The sequence below is a fragment of the Panulirus ornatus genome, chromosome 15 (genome assembly GCF_036320965.1).
Source record: "Panulirus ornatus isolate Po-2019 chromosome 15, ASM3632096v1, whole genome shotgun sequence".
In the NCBI taxonomy this organism is placed as follows: domain Eukaryota; kingdom Metazoa; phylum Arthropoda; class Malacostraca; order Decapoda; family Palinuridae; genus Panulirus; species Panulirus ornatus.
The window spans coordinates 30,789,403-30,810,425 of NC_092238.1; the positions used below are offsets into that span (position 1 = coordinate 30,789,403).

General features: G+C 38.8%; 1 protein-coding gene across 4 annotated transcripts in view; it reads right to left on the reverse strand.

Moving 5' to 3' along the window:
• Nucleotides 1–5,118: 5,118 nt before the first annotated feature.
• LOC139753815 (TGF-beta receptor type-1-like) overlaps nucleotides 5,119–21,023 on the reverse strand; it is a 255,338-nt gene continuing 239,433 nt past the window's right edge. For all 4 annotated transcript variants that reach the window (XM_071670714.1, XM_071670712.1, XM_071670710.1 and 1 more), the window contains exon 13: nucleotides 5,119–20,581. In XM_071670714.1, coding sequence (XP_071526815.1) covers nucleotides 20,456–20,581 — 126 coding nt within the window. In that variant the 3' untranslated portion in view covers nucleotides 5,119–20,455. The remainder of the gene's footprint in view (nucleotides 20,582–21,023) is intronic.

The window sequence follows — 21,023 nt, forward strand, 5'->3', positions numbered from 1 at the left end:
CCCCTACACATTATCTGTTCTACCCACACGCAATTCAAATTTCCCCACAGCTCCAGTACCCCGGAACCTCAATATCCAATTCAATCCACTACCAGCCCTCAACCCCAGATTTCAATGCCCAATTTACACAAATTTTTTTACTCCATCTTTCCCCTCCCCTTTGGGTCCTTCCCCTCCCAAAATCCACTCCCAATCCTCTTTCAATCCTTTTCCCTCATTCCCCTTGTGCCCAAACCTTTCAAACCCCCTCCCTCCAAACCACGCTCTTTATTAATATATATCCTATATTTCTATATTTCCTAAAATTTAATAACACCCTACTTATCATCCTCGGATACGGTTATATATATACTTTTTTTCGTTTTTTTCTATATGTGCTGCCGGGTTTGCGAACTCCCCATGTCTTTTATTTTTTTCCAAAGAAAAAGGGCCAACAACCCTGGCCAAGGTTCCCAACACCCACCTCGCAAATATAATACCTACAAGCTGAATGGAATATCCAGAAGAATACATATAGCTTCAATCCATATAATAGGGACAGGTTAGGTCAAGTCCCAATTGGTAGTGAGTTTGCCCTGGAAAACTGGAAGTAAGGTCTGATACCGAATGCTTTTTCCTCCAGCTTTCGACCAATGGAGCGGAGTCTGCTGGGATGGTCCAAATCCTGGGGCCTATACTGTTGGCAAAATCTCCTCAAACCACAATGGGAATGTCGAAAAACCCCTTTGCTCTCTCCGGGCTTTATTCCAACCAGAGTCTCTGCTGAAATGAGATTTTAGACAATGTTTGAGAGTTTAGAATAACGTAGGAAGAGAGATCTGTAAAAAAGAGCAGTTTAAGACTAAGGGTTTTTAATGTTTGGCCAAGGATGAGTGGAAAGATCCAAGATTTGTTGGTGGGAACAAAAAAGGGAGACCAAATTGGAGGTGGAAAGATGGAGTGAAAAATTTTATGATGTCCTGACTTCAGAGTGAAAGGAGCAAGGAATAAGTAATTGAGCGAATGTTGTTACGGCGTCTTGCAAGGCTGTGAACGTCTGGTTAAACATGGAAAGCTGTAAATAGATATTTAGCGTGTGTGACGTATAAACATTTGGCATTTCTTTCCTGTTTCCTTTGCACTCCAAATGCGAGAAAAATTAATAAAAATAAATAAAAATATATATATATATAATATTATATATATATATATAATATTTTATAATTAATTAATATATATATTTTTCTTTCTATATTCCATTTCCGCAACAGTCGTTACTCATTTTCTCAAATAATCGCCCCAGCGTGTATTTACAAAAAAAAGATCACTTAATCTTTAAAATTATATTGTTTTCCAACTTTGATTTACTCCCTTAAAAAAATCCATAAAAAAAAATTTAAAAAAAACCCTGGAAAATAAACCCCCCCCGGAAACTAATTAATAAAAACCATACTTTTTCTTTAAGTAAAAAAAATCCTTACATTTCCTCGATAAAAATTTTTATGTTTAAAACTTCCCCCCCCCATATTCTTAAACCTTTCCCCAAGTTTTTCTATCACTCTTCCCAAACCTTCCTCCAGACCATAAATGTTACATACAAAAACCTTTGCTTTTCAATATTTTTACCAACATTTTCAAAGCAAACCCCCCCCTGATCCCACCCTCCCTACCCAATTCTAAACCCACTTCTTCCCCAACTATTTGACTGCCTTTACCCCTCACAATACCCTCCCATAGGGAAAAATTTATTTAAATCAGTTGGATTTTTTCCAAAAAACGGGCATAGAAAATGGGATCTGTTTTAAAAAAAGGGTATGATTTATAAAAAATAAAAATAATAAAGAGAAAAGGCAAATTTGACAAATTTTTCAAAAAAAAATCAATTGATAAAGTTAAAAGAAAAACAAATCAAAAGAAAAATCAAGAGGTTTAAAAAAAAACAAAAAATTGGGGTAAGACTAAACATAAAAAAGGGGGGAAAATAAAAGATGTTCTGGGGGAGGAAAAATAGGGTGGGGTAAGGACAAAGGGAGCAAAAGGGGAACTTTTATGAAAAGGGCGTAAAGGGGAGGTGATAAAAGTGGGTATTGGAAGGGATGGAAGATTTTTGAAGTTTGTTGAAAGTTCGAGACAAGTGGCAGATATGGGGTTTTTGGTTCGAGGTGGTGTGGGGAAAGGAAGGGGTTGGGAAAAATTTTAGTTTTGGGTAAACAGAGAAGAGGGGTAGTAAAATTTGCGGAAAGATAAAGCCGGCAAAGGGAGCAGGGTTTTGGGGGTATTGCGGGAAAAATTTTTAAGAAAGGGGGGGACTGATTTTGACTGGTTGGTAAGGTTAAAATTAAAGTATGTTTGCTATGGGGGCCTAGGAAATTTGGGGAATGCCTGCTAGTGCCCTTGTACAAAGGGAAAAGGGGTAAGGTGAGTGCCCCAAATTACGAGGATAAATTTGTTGAGTTAAAATTATATATATATAATAAAATATATATTATATAAATCATCCTGGGGGTAAGGGGATTAAAATACTTCCCACGATTCCCGCGTTTTCGTAGAAGGGACTAAAAGGGGGGGGCGGGAGCTGGGAAAACCTCCCCTCTCGTTTTTTTTTTTTTTTTCCAAAAGAAGGAACAGAGAATTGGGCCAGGTGAGGGTATTCCCTCAAAGGCCCAGTCCTCTGTTCTTAACGCTACCTCGCTAATGCGGGAAATGGCGAATAGTTTGAAAGAAAGAATATATATATATATATATATATATATATATTAGGTACAGTAGGGTTGAGGGTCAAGTCAATTGGGAGGTGAGTTTGAATGGAGAAAAACTGGAGGAAGTGAAGTGTTTTAGATATCTGGGAGTGGATCTGGCAGCGGATGGAACCATGGAAGCGGAAGTGGATCATAGGGTGGGGGAGGGGGCGAAAATCCTGGGGGCCTTGAAGAATGTGTGGAAGTCGAGAACATTATCTCGGAAAGCAAAAAATGGGTATGTTTGAAGGAATAGTGGTTCCAACACTGTTGTATGGTTGCGAGGCATGGGCTATGGATAGAATTGTGCGCAGGAGGATGGATGTGCTGGAAATGAGATGTTTGAGGACAATGTGTGGTGTGAGGTGGTTTGATCGAGTGAGTAACGTAAGGGTAAGAGAGATGTGTGGAAATAAAAAGAGCGTGGTTGAGAGAGCAGAAGAGGGTGTTTTGAAGTGGTTTGGGCACATGGAGAGGATGAGTGAGGAAAGATTGACCAAGAGGATATATGTGTCGGAGGTGGAGGGAACAAGGAGAAGAGGGAGACCAAATTGGAGGTGGAAAGATGGAGTGAAAAAGATTTTGTGTGATCGGGGCCTGAACATGCAGGAGGGTGAAAGGAGGGCAAGGAATAGAGTGAATTGGAGCGATGTAGTATACCGGGGTTGACGTGCTGTCAGTGGATTGAATCAAGGCATGTGAAGCGTCTGGGGTAAACCATGGAAAGCTGTGTAGGTATGTATATTTGCGTGTGTGGACGTATGTATATACATGTGTATGGGGGGGGGGGGGCTGGGCCATTTCTTTCGTCTGTTTCCTTGCGCTACCTCGCAAATGCGGGAGACAGCGACAAAGTATAATAAAAAATAAAATAAAATATATATATATATATATATATATATATATATATATATATATATATATTCTTTTTTTCATACTATTCGCCATTTCCCGCGATAGCGAGGTAGCGTTAAGAACAGAGGACTAGGCCTTTGAGGGAATATCCTCACCTGGCCCCCTTCTCTGTTCCTTCTTTTTATACATACCTATACATCTCAATGTACACATATACATACACACACAGACACATACATATATACCCATGCACACAATTCACACTGTCTGCCCCTATTCATTCCCATCGCCACCTCGCCATACATGGAATATCATCCCCCTCCCCCCTAATGTGTGCGAGGTAGCGCTAGGAAAAGACAACAAAGGCCCCATTCGCTCACACTCAGTCTCCAGCTGTCATGCAATAATGCCCGAAACCACAGCTCCTTTTCCACATCCAGGCCCCACACAACTTTCCATGGTTTACCCCAGACGCTTCACATGCCCTGATTCAATCCATTGACAGCACGTCAACCCCGGTATACCACATCGATCCAATTCACTCTATTCCTTGCCCGCCTTTCACCCTCCTGCATGTTCAGGCCCCGATCACTCAAAATCTTTTTCACTCCATCTTTCCACCTCCAATTTGGTCTCCCACTTCTCCTCGTTCCCTCCACCTCCGACACATATATCCTCTTGGTCAATCTTTCCTCACTCATTCTCTCCATGTGCCCAAACCATTTCAAAACACCCTCTTCTGCTCTCTCAACCATGCTCTTTTTATTTCCACACATCTCTCTTACCCTTACACCACCTACTCGATCAAACCACCTCACACCACACATTGTCCTCAAACATCTCACTATATATATATATATATTTTTTTATTATCTTTTATTCATACTATTCACCATTTCCCGCGTTAGCAAGGTAGCGTTAAGAACAGAGGACTGGACTTTGAGGGAATATCCTCACCTGGCCCCCTTCTCTGTTCCTTCTTTTGGAAAATAAAAAAAAAACTGAGAGGGGAGGATTTCCAGCCCCCCGCTCCCTTCCCTTTTAGTCGCCTTCTACGACACACAGGGAATACGTGGGAAGTATTCTTTCTCCCATGTTTATTTTGCTTTGTCGCTGTCTCCTGCATTAGGGAGGTAGCAAAAGGAAACAGACGAAAGAATGGCCCAACCCACCCACATACACATGTATATACATACACGTCCACACACGCATATATACATAACTAAACATCTCAATGTATACATATATATACACACACAGACATATACATATATACACATGTACATAATTCATACTGTCTGCCTTTATTCATTCCCTATCGCCACCTAACCACACATGGAATAACAACCCTCTCCCACCTCATATGTGCGAGGTAGCGCTAGGAAAAGACAACAAAGGCCCCATTCGTTCACACTCAGTCTCTAGCTGTCATGTAATAATGCAGTGAAACCACAGCTCCCTTTCCACATCCAGGCCCCACAGAACTTTCCATGGTTTACCATGGTTTATATATATTTTTTCTTTCATTCTTTCATACTATTCCTATATATATATATATATATATATATATATATATATATATATATATATATATATATTACTATATATTTTTTTTTTTTTTTGCTTTGTCGCTGTCTCCCACGTTTGTGAGGTAGCACAAGGAAACACACAAAAGAATGGCCCAACCCACCCACATACACATGTATATACATACACGTCCACACACGCAAATATACATACCTATACATCTCAACATATACATATATATATACACACACAGACATATACATATATACACATGTACATAATTCATACTGTCTGCCTTTATTCATTCCCATCGCCACCTCGCCACACATGAAATAACAACCCCCCCCCCCCCCCCTGTATGCGAGGTAGCGCTAGGAAAAGACAACAAAGGCCACATTCGTTCACAGTCTCTAGCTGTCATGTAATAATGCACCAAAACCACAGCTCCCTTTCCACATCCAGGCCCCACACAACTTTCCATGGTTTACCCCAGATGCTTCACATGCCCTGGTTCAATCCACTGACAGCACGTCGACCCTGGTATACCACATCATTCCAATTCACTTTATTCCTTGCATGCCTTTCACCCTCCTGCATGTTCAGGCCCCGATCACTTAAAATCTTTTTCACTCCATCTTTCCACCTTCAATTTGGTCTCCCACTTCTCTTGTTCCCTCCACCTCTGACACATATATCATCTTGGTCAATCTTTCCTCACTCATTCTCTCCATGTGACCAAACCATTTCAAAACACACTCTTCTGCTCTCTCAAACACGCTCTTTTTATTACCACACATCTCTCTTACCCTTTCATTACTTACTCAATCAAACCACCTCACACCACATATTGTCCTCAAACATCTCATTTCCAGCACATCCACCCTCCTCCACACACCTCTATCTATAGACCACGCCTTGCAACCATATAACATTGTTGGAACCACTATTCCTTCAAACATACCCATTTTTACTTTCCAAGATAACGTTCTCGACTTCCACACATTTTTCAATGCTTCCAGAACTTTCGCCCCCTCCCCAACCCTATAATTCACTTCCGCTTCCATGGTTCCATCCGCTGCCAAATCCACTGCCAGATTCCTAAAACTGATGTGCATGGACTTTGCACAATCATGCCTACAGACAACCACAAAGCATGTAATATTTTTAGGTATATGCAGGCTGAAATTAGACCTGGAAAACATCCATAATCATTGTATATTTACGTAAAGAATGACCATCCATGCTGCCAGCTAAGGCCCTCCTCCATCAACTGATCAATACCCTCCTACACCAATAAAGTACACTAATATTTTTGATATTTTTTTTAAAGTCATGATATGGGGTTATTCAACAAAAATTTTTTTTTTTCAATTTAGGTGAGCATCATTTCAGAAGAATTACAGTCTTAGGGTCAATATACTATATACTAAACATGAAAAAAAGAAAAACAATACTGATTCATGGGATGGAAAATGCCAGACTGGTAGCAGGTCATCACCACATGATCTGAGAGAATTCTGAGTCATCATGCAGCTAAAAGAAATAGGTCTAAGCTGTCATCTCTATGGCAATCCCTAATCAGCAGAAGGGAGACCCAGAATAACCAAGCTGCAGCTACCATTGGTATGTGGATAGCAAAGGGTAGGAAGGTAAGTGCTTCCCCACTGAAAATACAGAAAGTTGGAGATTCTGAACCCTAGTTTTCCTTAGGAATATCCTAGTCTCTCTCATGATCATGGGACAGGCTGAAGAGGAGAGACAAAACAAATGCAAATATATAATCAATAATAAAGTCCTTCAGTTTGATATCTACAAAAAAAAAAAAAAAAAAAAAAGGGCAAGTCCATGGGAGGTATATCTACACAAAATACAAGATACTTAGTAACTTTCTGGCTTTTCTATCAAGACAGCTGGATCAAATTACATTCTGCTGGCAAGCAGAATTAGCAGGATATCCATGGTAATAGTATACCTGAAGTCAGTCATGGGCATGTTGGAGCTAACTGGTATCTTTTTACCTAGTAATAAAACACCTGCTTATGAGAACATCATGTGCAAATGTTGGTATCTATAAGTAACCTTCAGTTTGGTAACTATAAAAGATTTAGTTACGAGAAAGAGCAGCTTCTAATTGGCATCAAAATATTTCAAGGTGTGTGCCAGCCAGATGACTCCTTAAAATGTGATTTGAATTACATTTCCTTGTTTAAAAAGCACATCTAAGTTACGGTATAATTATCATGGATAAAATTTTTAATTCATTACATTTCAAACCATGAAAAGGGTTACACACAAACAAATATCTAACCCACATCATCATCATACATGCAACTTTCAATGAAGCATATCATTTAGTAACTACTGTAACTAACAACTGCAGTTCTGAGTTCTTAATAAACTTAAAATCTTTGGTATCTTTGAGAATGCCATAGGCATCCTAAGTTAAAAATGGATATAAAAAAATGTTTTATGTAAAGAAAAAGACTGTGGTACATGGGGACTTATGACAAATGAGAGATAGTCAAACCACTGTCATTTAATATATAAAATCTAAAATACATATAATTTACATAAAAACAAATGATCAAATTATTTTTACAAATTCAAAATACCCTTTCTGTATGATACACACATTCTCTCATAGTCTACCTACTTCTCATCATGTACCAGAATCTTATTGCATGTATCATCCATGCTTTGAAGCCTACTTCAGATCAACCAGCGCATACATTACTGAAAAAAGATTTTGTAGGATTTCACACAGAATACCCTGCTTTACACGTAAAAAAATGAGACTGTGATTCATGCCAGGTTGCACACATGAAAAGAGGAGTAAATCTCAAGGACTTGCCATAACTGTATAAAGTCTGAACATTGGTGTAACTTTTGTCTTACCTTGCTTTCAACAATCAAAAAACTACATGATCATAATTTTGAAAATTACAAAAAAAAAATACATTCATATGGAATATATAAATGATTTACCCCTTAATATCATAGAAGGCAACTATACGAGGAACAATAGGAGACTGAAAATCATCCCCTACTCTATCATTACTTTTCAAAAGGAAAAACACTAGAGGGAGCCAAGCAAGGATTTTTCCTCTAATGCTCAGTCGTCCATTCTAGATGCCATTTTAGTTCGGCACGAAATAACAATCGTGTAAGTAGGAAAGAATACATAAATCATAAATACTACCCAAGGACTCTATTCATTGAGCTCCCACAACTTCCAGGCTGCATTCTAATCAGCAGCAGGGAAAAGATGGACTTCTTAAGAGTAAGAAATTTCTTGACAAGACTGTACTCAACTTTACCCACTAACAATTATGTAACTTCATTGAAGGTGATGTTTCACCTGCAGAGTAATTACATGAAGGGGGTCTGGTAACACCATAAAAATTGGAGCAATATGGTACACAAGGTGACATGGTGTCACTAAGGTGAATAAGACCATATGAAGCAGCCATAAGAAACATTAGAAAGGTTTTGATGTTCCTAGACCCTGCTTGCTAGCTGTCACACTGCAAGTAAGAAGTCCCCTTCGCCAAGACTCTATCATCATTAATGAATGAAAAGAAATACAGTCTTGTTACAGACTTTCTCACACCAAAGGACATAAGAACAAATTGCCTAAATTAGTCTTGAAATTGTGTGTGGAAAAGCAGGAAAAGCATCAGCTTGGAGGTAAACTTAAGCAATTTGCAATATTTTGATGCTGATCTATGTGGTGGTGATACTGCCAAAGCTCTTGGCTTGCCTGCTACATCAGTGAAAACAGCAACTGAGTATGCAGATAATATGACAATGTGCCTTAAACAAAACAACTTTAGGTGCAGCAAAGATCACTTACACCACAGGGAAGTTTATGGAGGGCACAAAGCAAATGTTGGGAGTCTGGAATGATCAAAATCAACGTAACATGCATGTACTTAATGTACTGTATTTTCAACAAAATCACCACCATCATAAACAGTTCTTCTTAGCTTAAAACTTTTAAGAATGATGTTCCTTTATCATAAAGTGCATTTACTGGCATTTCATTCATGTTTTTTTGTGAAAATTTGTTAAGACTTCTCCTAAAGGAACATAAACCCAACTGAATTACAGAGTAAATGGGAAATCACGAGCTAATGATTCCAGTAAGTTGTATTTTCCAGAAATGCAATTCCAATGTAAAGTGGGGATAAGTAGGCCCCAGGAGATGTGATATCAATGGGATGAACTGGGAACATGAAGCGGTTTGGGTAAACCATGGAATAATCTGTGGGGCTTTGCTGTGGATGATTGGTTCTGGTTTCGGTGCTTTAGACACAAGGGCGAGAGAGTGGATGCATGCAAATGAGACTAAAGCAGGAGAAACAACTGGGAATAAAAGAGTAATTGTCTAACTGCTTTTCATGGTGTAACAAAACAAGGTGTCAGGAACAAAAAATAGTCCCAGAGAGAAAAAACTTTAATATAAGCACAATACCAGAACTTATATATATGCACAGCATTTAAGTAACTGTCAGAATGTGATGTCTCCAACTTACCCCTTCAAGGCATATTAGGTGTAATAAATAGAATGTACACAGTACTGCTTCACAGTATATCCCTTATGCTACCAAGCATCCAATTGTTAAGTGACATGCCAAAAAACTTCCATGCAACAGAAGCATGGATCATTTTTTTATGACACACTAAAAAATTAATGCAAATGATGCATATGCATAATTCTTTTGAATGAAGCAAACCTGCAAGAATGGCTATTCGCCTTCCTATCTGTGACAAAGTGCCAAATCTAACCACAGAGCAGGATGCTGATCAACTGATTAGAGTCAGTTCAAAAGATGTCGAACTTGTCCCTTTCCTGTATGATATGTCAACTTGTGCCATATATCGAAGAAATAGGGGCTGCTGCTTTTTCAATCAACAGGTCAAGGACAGCTGTTCAGTGGACTTATCAAAGTCATCCATTACTTTCCTAATGAGGTCAATATGCAACTAAGATAATCAGTACCTAGCTTCATGCCACTTTGGCACAACGATACTCAATAACTAACTTCATGCTAATGAAGCTAATATTCAACTTCATGCCGCTAAGTTAATGCAATTATCCATACTCATTACAAATTCAAAATTCTGTCTTGTAGAGAGAGTTTATCACCACATATACTTGATGTACACTGTCTGCAAAAAACCTTGACCACCTTCCCATACATTTTCAAAGGCAATGTCACACTTACATTTTATTACTTAGTCACCTCTCCTTTAGCCTTGATTATCCTCTGCAAATGTCTGGGCATGAAATTAGCAAGGTTCCTAAAATACTCTAGGTCCATGTTTTGGGTCCATAGGGTCTTGATCACCTGAATGAGGTGGGGCACTGATGAGGTGTTGCAGGAAGCAGCTGCCCAATTGTGCAATATGAGTGCCCAGTGCACCTAGAAATCTCATGTATACCCACATTTTCTTGCTCCCAGGCAAGAATTTGGGCTTTGTCCTCCTTGGAAAGGTAAGAGCCAACCATCTTTGAATTGGTGAAAGAAATTAGTGCCAGAAATGAAATTCCCAAAATGAAGTGGAATACTAGAGGAGTAAAGAAACATCATTCCCTCAATATAGCCTGAGGCACACTGAGTTGGGTTGCAGGTGCTCACATCATTAGAAACACTAGTCTCATCGACCAAATGTATGAAGATTTCACCTGGACAGCGTCATAAAGACGTACGAAGATTTCACCAGGAAAGCATCATACGCTTGTACCCACAAAAAACCTTAACTGTGTATCGCCTTTGAACACATAAGGGGGATGGACAATGTTTTCCATAAACAACACAACAGCAAGTCCAGTAATTCAAAACATGATGGCTTTTGGAAATTTTTGAGAAAAATTATGAGCATAGCTCTTTCATCATCTAAAGGGGAGTATCTAATATCACACATCAAAATAACAAATCAAGTGACAAACAACAAAGACTAAAGAAATGGCTATTCAAAGAATACTATATCAATCCAGTTATACATGTGCTTGGATCTACTACTAAATCTAAAGCACTGTAGCCAAAGAAGAATCTTTTCTCAGCATTTGCTTACACACACAGTGTCATATATGTTGGTGACAAAAGATGCTAAAATTTTTAAATAACTGCAGATTTCTAGCCTGTTTGTTTCATGAAAATAAACATTCACATTTCCACAAAAACTTATGTGGATTACATTAATCTCTTATATACAATGAATGTGTTATCTTTGAAATCAAAGGATGGCCCACATAAAATCATGAAGACTGACATTAAATATACACATTAATTACTGCTAAAGATGAGAGTGATGAGAAGTCCTTTGGAGATGATGGACATAAGTCTACTAATAATTAATCAAATATATGCTGCTCTTTTCTGAAATTTTCCAGTATTTCTAAAATAAACTTTGGACTTGAAATCATATTCATAATTTCATGAAGCTACACGATGAATTGTTGAACTATTACATTACTTGATAAAATAATAATAATTCCATTAACTTACAGAGTCATTTGGAGCCAAAGATGACTAAGGTACAATAAAATGAGTTGCCAGAGAAATACAAAATACCTATCATTATGATTAACAGTGAAAGGATCAGTATAAAAAAAAAATGAGAATAATATACACAAATGAAGAACAGAACTAAGTAAGTATTGATGAGTTCTTCAAATCACACAAAGATTAAGTAATTATGTATGTATCATTAATGGGTGATATTTGGACATCTAAAACTAAGTTATGAAAATCATGTAAGCCTGGTAAAATTCTTGATACTCTATGTGGCTGATCATTAAAGCAACAGCACAGTGTAGATTCACAGATATGTATATACATTTCATTCTATCATACATTGTCGCTGTCTCCCCCGTTACCGAGGTAGCACAAGGATACAGATGAAAGAATGGCCCAAACCACACACATACACATGTATATAAATAAACGCCCACTCACGCCCATATACATACCTATACACTTCAACGTATACATACATAGACATATACATATATACACATGTACATAATCATACTTGCTACCTTCATCCATTCCTGTCGCCACTTCGCCACACATTAAATATATATATATATATATATATATATATATATATATATATATATATATATATATATATATATAATTCATATACATAATTCATAGTCTGCCTTTGTTCATTCCCATCGCCACCTCGCCACACATGAAATAACAACCCCCTCCCCCCTCATGTGCACCAGGTAGCGCTAGGAAAAGACAACAAAGGCCTCATTCGTTCACACTCAGTCTCTAGCTGTCATGTAATAATGCACCGAAACCACAGCTCCCTTTCCACATCCAAGCCCCACAGAACTTTCCATGGTTTACCCCAGATGCTTCACATGCCCTGGTTCAATCCATTGATAGCACGTCGACCCCGGTATACCACATCGTTCCAATTCACTCTATTCCTTGCACGCCTTTCACCCTCCTGCATGTTCAGGCCCTGATCACTCAAAATCTTTTTCACACCATCTTTCCACCTCCAATTTGGTCTCCCACTTCTCCTTGTTCCCTCCACCTCTGACACATACATCCTCTTGGTCAATCTTTCCTCACTCATTCTCTCCATGTGACCAAACCATTTCAAAACACCCTCTTCTGCTCCCTCAACCACACTCTTTTTATTACCACACATCTCTCTTACCCTTTCATTACTTACTCGATCAAACCACCTCACACCACATATTGTCCTCAAACATCTCATTTCCAGCACATCCACCCCCCTCTGCACAACTCTATCTATAGCCCACGCCTCGCAACCAAAAAAAAAATAACATTGTTGGAACCACTATTCCTTCAAACATACTCATTTTTGCTTTCTGAGATAATGTTCTCGACTTCCACACATTCTTCAATGCTCCCAGAACTTTCGCCCCTTCCCCCACCCTATGATTCACTTCCACTTCCATGGTCCCATCTGCTGCTAAATCCACTCCCAGATATCTAAAACACTTCACTTCCTCCAGTTTTTCTCCATTCAAACTTACCTCCCAACTGACTTGTCCCTCAACCCTACTGTACCTAATAACCTTGCTCTTATTCACATTTACTTTCAGCTTTCTTCTTTCACACACTTTACCAAACTCAGTCACCAGCTTCTGCAGTTTCTCACCTGAATCAGCCACCAGCGCTGTATCATCAGCGAACAACAACTGACTCACTTCCCAAGCTCTCTCACCCACAACAGACTGCATACTTGCCCCACTTTCCAAAACTCTTGCATTCACCTCCCTAACAATCCCATCCATAAACATATTTAACATTCATGGAGACATCACGTACCCCTGCCGCAAACCAACATTCACAGAGAACCAATCACTTTCCTCTCTTCCAGCACGTACACATGCCTTACATCCTCAATATAAAACCCACCCACATACACATGTATATACATACACATCCACACACACACATATACATACCTATACATTTCAACGTATACCTATATATACACATACGCAGACGTATACATATATACACAGGTACATAATTCATACTTGCTGCCTTTATTCATTCCCATCACCACCCTGCCACACATGATATGACACCCCCTCCCCCCATACGCACCCAAGGTAGTGCTAGGAAAAGACAACAAAGGCTACACTCATTCAGACTGTCTCTAGCTGTCATGTAAAGTGCACTGAAACCACAGCTCGCTTTCCACATCCAGGCCCCACAAAAGTTTACATGGTTTAGTCTCTAGCTGTTATGTAAAATGCACTGAAACCACAGCTTGCTTTCCACATCCAGGCCCTACAAAACTTTACATGGTTTACTCCAAACACTTCACATGCCCTGGTTCAAACCATTCACAGCACGTTGACCCTGGTATAACACATCGTTCCAATTCACTCTATTCCTTGCATGCCTTTCACCCTCCTGCATGTTTAGGCCCCGATCGCCCAAAATCTTTTTCACTACATCCTTCCACCTCTAATTTGGTCTCCCACTTTTCCTCGTTCCCTCCACCTCTGACACATATATCCTCTTTGTCAATCTTTCCTCACTCATTCTCTCCATGTGACCAAACCATTTCAATACACCCTCTTCTGCTCTCTCAACTACACACTTTTTATTACCACACATCTCTCTTACCCTTTCATTACTTACATATACACACATATATATATATATATATATATATATATATATATATATATATATATATATATATATATATTGGAAAGGATCAAAATTTTGTGTGAGATCAAATACATTCCTATGAGTCCACAGGGAAATTGAAACACAATAAGTTCCCAAGTGCACTTTCGTCTAATAATCACATCATCAGGGGAGACACAAGAGAGAAATATGACAGTCAGTTGATATACAACAAAGAGACATAGCTAGGATGCCATTTGGTAAATATGCGATTGTCCAGGACAGACAAGGAGCGTATCATAAACTTATTATGTGCAAGTATTCCCGGGAACATATATGGGAGGGTAATGACTGAGAGGGTGAAGGCATATACAGAGCATCATATTGGGGAAGAGCAGTGTGGTTTCAGTAGTAGAGGATGTGTGGATCAGGTGTTTACTTTGAAGAATGTATGTGAGAAATACTTAGAAAAACAAATGGATTTGTATGTAGCATTTATGGATCTGGAGAAGGGATATGATAGAGTTGATAGAGATGCTCTGTGGCAGGTATTAAGAATATATGGTGTGGGAGGCAAGTTGCTAGAAGCAGTGAAAAGTTCTTATCAAGGATGTAAGGCATGTGTACAAGTAGGAGGAGAGGAAAGTGATTGGTTCTCAGTGAAAGTCAGTTTGCGGCAGGGGTGCGTGATGTCTCCATGGTTGTTTAATTTGTTTATGGATGGGGTTGTTAGGGAAGTGTGAATCCAAGAGTTTTGGAAAGAGGGGCAAGTATGCAGTCTGCTGTGGATGAGAGAGCTTGGGAAGTGTCAGTTGTTTGCTGATGATACAGCGCTGATGGCTGATTCGGGTGAGAAACTGCAGAAGCTGGTGACTGAGTTTGGTAAAGTGTGTGAAAGAAGAAAGCTGAGAGAAAATGTCAATAAGAGCAAAGCTATTAGGTACAGTAGGGTTGAGGGACAAGTCAATTGGGAGGTAAGTTTGAATGGAGAAAAACTGGAGGAAGTGAAGTGTTTTAGATATCTGGGAGTGGATTTGGCAGCGGATGGAACCATGGAAGCGGAAGTGAATCATAGGTTGGGGAGGTGGCAAAAGTTCTGGGAGCGTTGAAGAATGTGTGGAAGTCAAGAATGTTATCTTGGAAAGCAAAAATGGGTATGTTTGAAGGAATAGTGGTTCCAACAATGATATATGATTGCAAGGCGTGGGCTATAGATAGAGTTGTGCGCAGTAGGGTGGATGTGCTGGAAATGAGATGTTTGAGGACACTATGTGGTGTGAGGTGGTTTGATCGAGTAAGTAATGAAAGGGTAAGAGAGATGTGTGGTAATAAAAAGAGTGTGGTTGAGAGGGCAGAAGAGGGTGTTTTGAAATGGTTTGGTCACATGGAGAGAATGAGAGAGGAAAGATTGACCATGAGGATATATGTGTCAGAGGTGGAGGGAACAAGAAGTGGGAGACCAAATTGAAGGTGGAAAGATGGAGTGAAAACGATTTTGAGTGATTGGGGCCTGAACATGCAGGAGGGTGAAAGGCGTGCAAGGAATAGAGTGAATTGGAACGATGTGGTATACCGAGGTCTACGTGCTGTCAATGGATTGAGCCTGGGCATGTGAAGCGTCTGGGGTAAACCATGGTAAGTTCTGTGGGGCCTGGATGTGGCCTTTGTTGTCTTTTCCTAGTGCTACCTCGAGCACATGAGGGGGGAGGGGGTTGTTATTTCATGTGTGGTGGGAAAGGGTCACAATTTTGCGCATGATCAAGATACTCCTATGAGTCCACGGGGAAAATGAAACACGATAAGTTCCCAAGCACACTTTCGTGTAATAATCACATCATCAGGGTAGACACAAGAGAGAAATATATGTCAGTTGATATACATCAAAGAGACAATGCTAGAATGCCACTTGGTAAACCAAATGGCGTCCTACCTTCGTCTCTTCGATGTATATCAACTAACTTATATTCCTCTCTTGTGTCTCCCCTGATAATGTGATTATTACACGAAAGTGCACTTGGGAACTTATCGAGTTTCATTTTCCCCGTGGACTCATAGGAATATATATATATATATATATATATATATATATATATATATATATATATATATATATATATATATATATCTTTTTTCTTTCAAACTATTCGCCATTTCCCGCGTTAGCGAGGTAGCGTTAAGAACAGAGGACTGGGCCTTAGAGGGAATATCCTCACCTGGCCCCCTTCTCTGTTCCTTCTTTTGGAAAATTAAAAAAAAACAAGAGGGGAGGATTTCCAGCCACCCACTCCCTCCCCTTTTAGTCCCCTTCTACGACACGCAGGGAATACATGGGAAGTATTCTTTCTCCCCTATCCCCAGGGATATATATATATATATATATATATATATATATATATATATATATACACTACACTGTGCTCTACTGCCAGTGTAGAAACTGTATGTAATTTAAAACTTTATATTTAGTCAGTTTATCCAATGCAATTAATTCATCATTTAACACTGAAACTAAACACAATCAAAAAACTAAACACAATCAGAAAAAACTAATCAGCATCGTGTGGAATTCCAAGTTTTATCACTCAGCCGGAAAAATCATACACATATTTAAAAATCTATTTAACAAATTATAGTAGTTTTGTGTAAAATCCTTTTAAATTCAATTTTTTCCATTTAAAATGCAACTAAAGATAATCTGAAAAGTTTAAAAAATAACTTTCAATTTTTTCTCAGTAGCTTGTTTAGCCTATAATGTTTATGACTTCTCTTCATACTTCTCACTATCCTGCATCCTGATATCTCAGTTAATTAAATATTCATTTCACTTAGAGTCAATGCAGTGACTGATGAGAAAAGACACTACATTTTCAGTTTTTACAGGATAAAAAAGTAAAAATTCAAACACACAAGTAATAAATACAAATTCTATACATGCGTGTGCATTAAGATATATACATGGCAACTTAATTCCTGCCCCAGAAGTCCCTTCCATCTCTAATGGGTTTCTGCAATGCAAATGAAGCTAGCCAAGTCTACCAAGTGTGACTATACATTATAAAATGTAATGATGTTGCATGTGTTTCTATGAGGGGAAAAGTATAGGGCAAGTGAGCAGTAACTGTCTGGTGTCTTCATTGTGGTAGCTGGATCATGGGCATGATGGGTCTTGAGATGTATTAAATCGGTGCTCATAGTTTTGTACAGATGTGTGACATCTACAACACAGACATGAAAGTGTGTCTTGTGTTTGTTTCGCATTAGTAAGGTAGCATCAAGAACAGAGGACTGAGCCTGATTGTGAAAATCCTCATTGGCCCCATTGGTTCCCACTTTTGAAAAAGTAAAAACTGGAGAGGACTTCCAGCCCCCCACTCTCAACCCTTTTAGTTGCATTCTATTACATGCAGGGAATACTTGGGAATATTCTTTCTTCCCTATCCCCAGGGATAATATACATATACACATGTACATATTCATACTTGCTTGCCTTCATCCATTCCTGGCGCCACCCAACACCACAGGAAACAGTATCACTACCCCGCGCATCAGCACGGTAGCACCAAGAAAACAGACAAAAAAAACCACATTCATTTAAACTCAGTCTCTTGCTGTCATGTGTAATGCACCGAAACCACAGCTCCCTTTCCACACCCAGGCCCCACAGACCTTTCCACTGTATACCCAAGACGTTTCACATGCCCAAGTTCAGTCCATTGACAGCATGTTGACCTGGGTATACCAAATCATTCCAATTCACTCTATTCCTTGCATGCCTCACCTTCCTGCATATTCAGGCCCCAATTGTACAAAATCTTTTTCACTTCATCCTTCCACCTCCAATTTAGACACTCGCTTCTCCTTGTTCCCTGCACCTCTAACAAATATATCCTCTTTGTCAACCTTCCCTCACTCATTCTCTCCATATGTCCAAACCATTTCAATACAACCTTTTCTGCTCTCTCATCCACATTCTTTTTATTACCACACCTCTCTTTTACCCCTTCATTACTTACTCAAACATTTCATTTCCAAAACATCCACCCTCCTCTGTACAACTCTGTCTATAGCCTATGCCTAGAAACCATATAATATTGTTGGAACTATTATTCCTTCAAACGTACCCATTTTTGCTCTCCGAGATAATGTTCTCTCTTTCCACACATTCTTCATTGCTCCCAGAACCTTTGCCCCCTTCCCCATCCTATGACTCACTTCCACTTCCGTGGTTCCATTTACTGCTAAGTCCACTCCCAGATATCTAAAACACTTCACTTCCTCCAAATTTTCTCCATTCAAACTCACATCCCAACGAACTTGTCCCTCAACCCTACTGAACCTAATAACCTTGCTCTTATTCACATTTATTCACAACTTTCTCCTTTCACACACTTTTCCAAACTCAGTCACCAACTTCTACAGTTTCTCACTCGAACCAGCCACCAGTGCTGAATCATCGGCAAACAACAACTGACTCACTTCCCAAGCCCTCTCATCCCCAACAGACTAAACAACTACTCTCCTAACTTAGTCTTAAACAACTACCCTTCCAACTTAGTCTTAGACTCCAACCCACCAGACATAAACCTATCAGATGCAACACTCCCCAAGCGAACAAGTCATACATTCCTATCTACACACTAGATATCACCAATCTCTACAATTCACATACACTATTTCAACATATCCTAAGACCCTTCATGCCCACAATGCAAATACCAGAGTGAAGACATCAAGCACTTACAACTTAACTATGCATCATTCTTTGCACGTAGATGCACACACATCATTATCACACCTTATGACATATGGCCCCAATCAACGGATATGGCCAGAGCTTCCCTGGTACCACAGGTGCCTCATATAGATAGATGACTTCAGGGGTTGTAAGTATATCATATATATATATATATATATATATATATATATATATATATATATATATATATATATATATATATATATATATATGTGTGTGTGTGTGTGTGTGTGTGTGTGTGTATGTGCGTGTGTGTGTGTATTTCACTTACAATCACCCCAGAACTTTTCTAAAGGCTCCTATAACCCAGGCTGTGCCACTTCCACTAGCAGGGAAATGCAGACTCCTTTGGAGTAAATGTTCTTTCATGACACAGTCCTCTAAATGAAACAAACTTGCCAAAGGCGACTTTTCACTTATGTTGTACCCTCAAGTGGCAGAGTCCAGTAACACCCACACACACACACACACACACACACACACACACACACACATATAAATATATATATATATATATATATATATATATATATATATATATATATATATATATATATATATATATATATATATATATACATATATATATATAAACAAGTGTGTGAAGTTATGCATTTTCACAACAGTAAATCCACACACACATTTCCTGAAAGAATACATTCAATCAGTTGAAAAGCTTCCACTGCCTGAATTCATAACAACAAATGCAAGCAGTTTGGCAATGCCTGAAGCCAGAGAAAGTGTGTGGTTGGTGACAGTAAACATCCATTGTAATTAATGCTGAAATATTTGGACACTTCATATCAATAACCCTCTTGTAATCCTTTTCTTACTCTAATGATGGGAAAGTCTCTTATGCATTTGCTTTCTAATCTTGTCTCTCTTGCCTCCTCCGTTTTGACTGAAGAACTACACTTGGTGTGAGAAAGAAGACCTGGGACATTTACAAGCATCATGGTTATCTCAAAAGACTGTGTTAATAGTGATCAGATTAAAATTTTCAGCTCACACATACAGAAACACACACACACACACACACACCCACATACTATACCTTAAAGTAAAATTTTCAACAGTAAATCTTTTAGCTATTTAATAATACTTTCTTATTTTTCCTCACACTGTAATGTGGTATTTGCACCCACATTATGCATGATGTATGATGTTAGTGAAAATGAGTATGACTGTGTATCCATACATCAACAAACATACATACGAACAAAATGACACTTTCAACAAATGTATGTGTACATGCTTGCACGCACACACATGCAAGCATGATGTCACACAAGAGCATGTGCAAATGTATACACACATACACAAAATCATATTTATCCATGTGATCATTCTTTTCTACATAATTTGAGGGCGTAAACTTGAGGTTGATGACATCTGTTAATACTTGAACACATTAAATCACACAGCTACGTTTCCACAACTGCATTACTTGCACCAGCTCAGCACTTGAGGTCGTCATGGGCACCCAAGTTGGCTAATGTCTTCTTGATACGAAGAGCGGTGAGTCGAGCAGCTGCGTTGTGGTACCAGCACTCCTTCATCAACTTACTCATTACTCGCAAGTCCTGAAACATACTGGCCTTGGAGTAACCTAACTCATTACAGTATGACAATATTAGCTATGAAGGGCAGAAGGTTAGACATAGTGAAAAACTGACATTAAAAGAAAGAACACTGTATTGGTCAGCCATCACCTCCATGGAAAATAAATAAAAGAATAAATAAAATATGCAAAACCATATTAGAGCCCTATCCTGTGTTAATGTAAAAAAAAAAAGTACAGACAAAAGATATAAAACACAAGGGTATGACATAACCCTGCCTCTTTACGGTGCTATGTTTAAAATAATTTGAGATATCAAGGCCTCTTTTACAACAAAAGGGTATGACATAACCCTACCTCTTTATGGTGCTATGTTTAAAACAATCTGAGATATCAAGGTATGACATAACCCTACCTCTTTATGGTGCTATGTTTAAAATAATCTGAGATATCAAGGCCTCTTT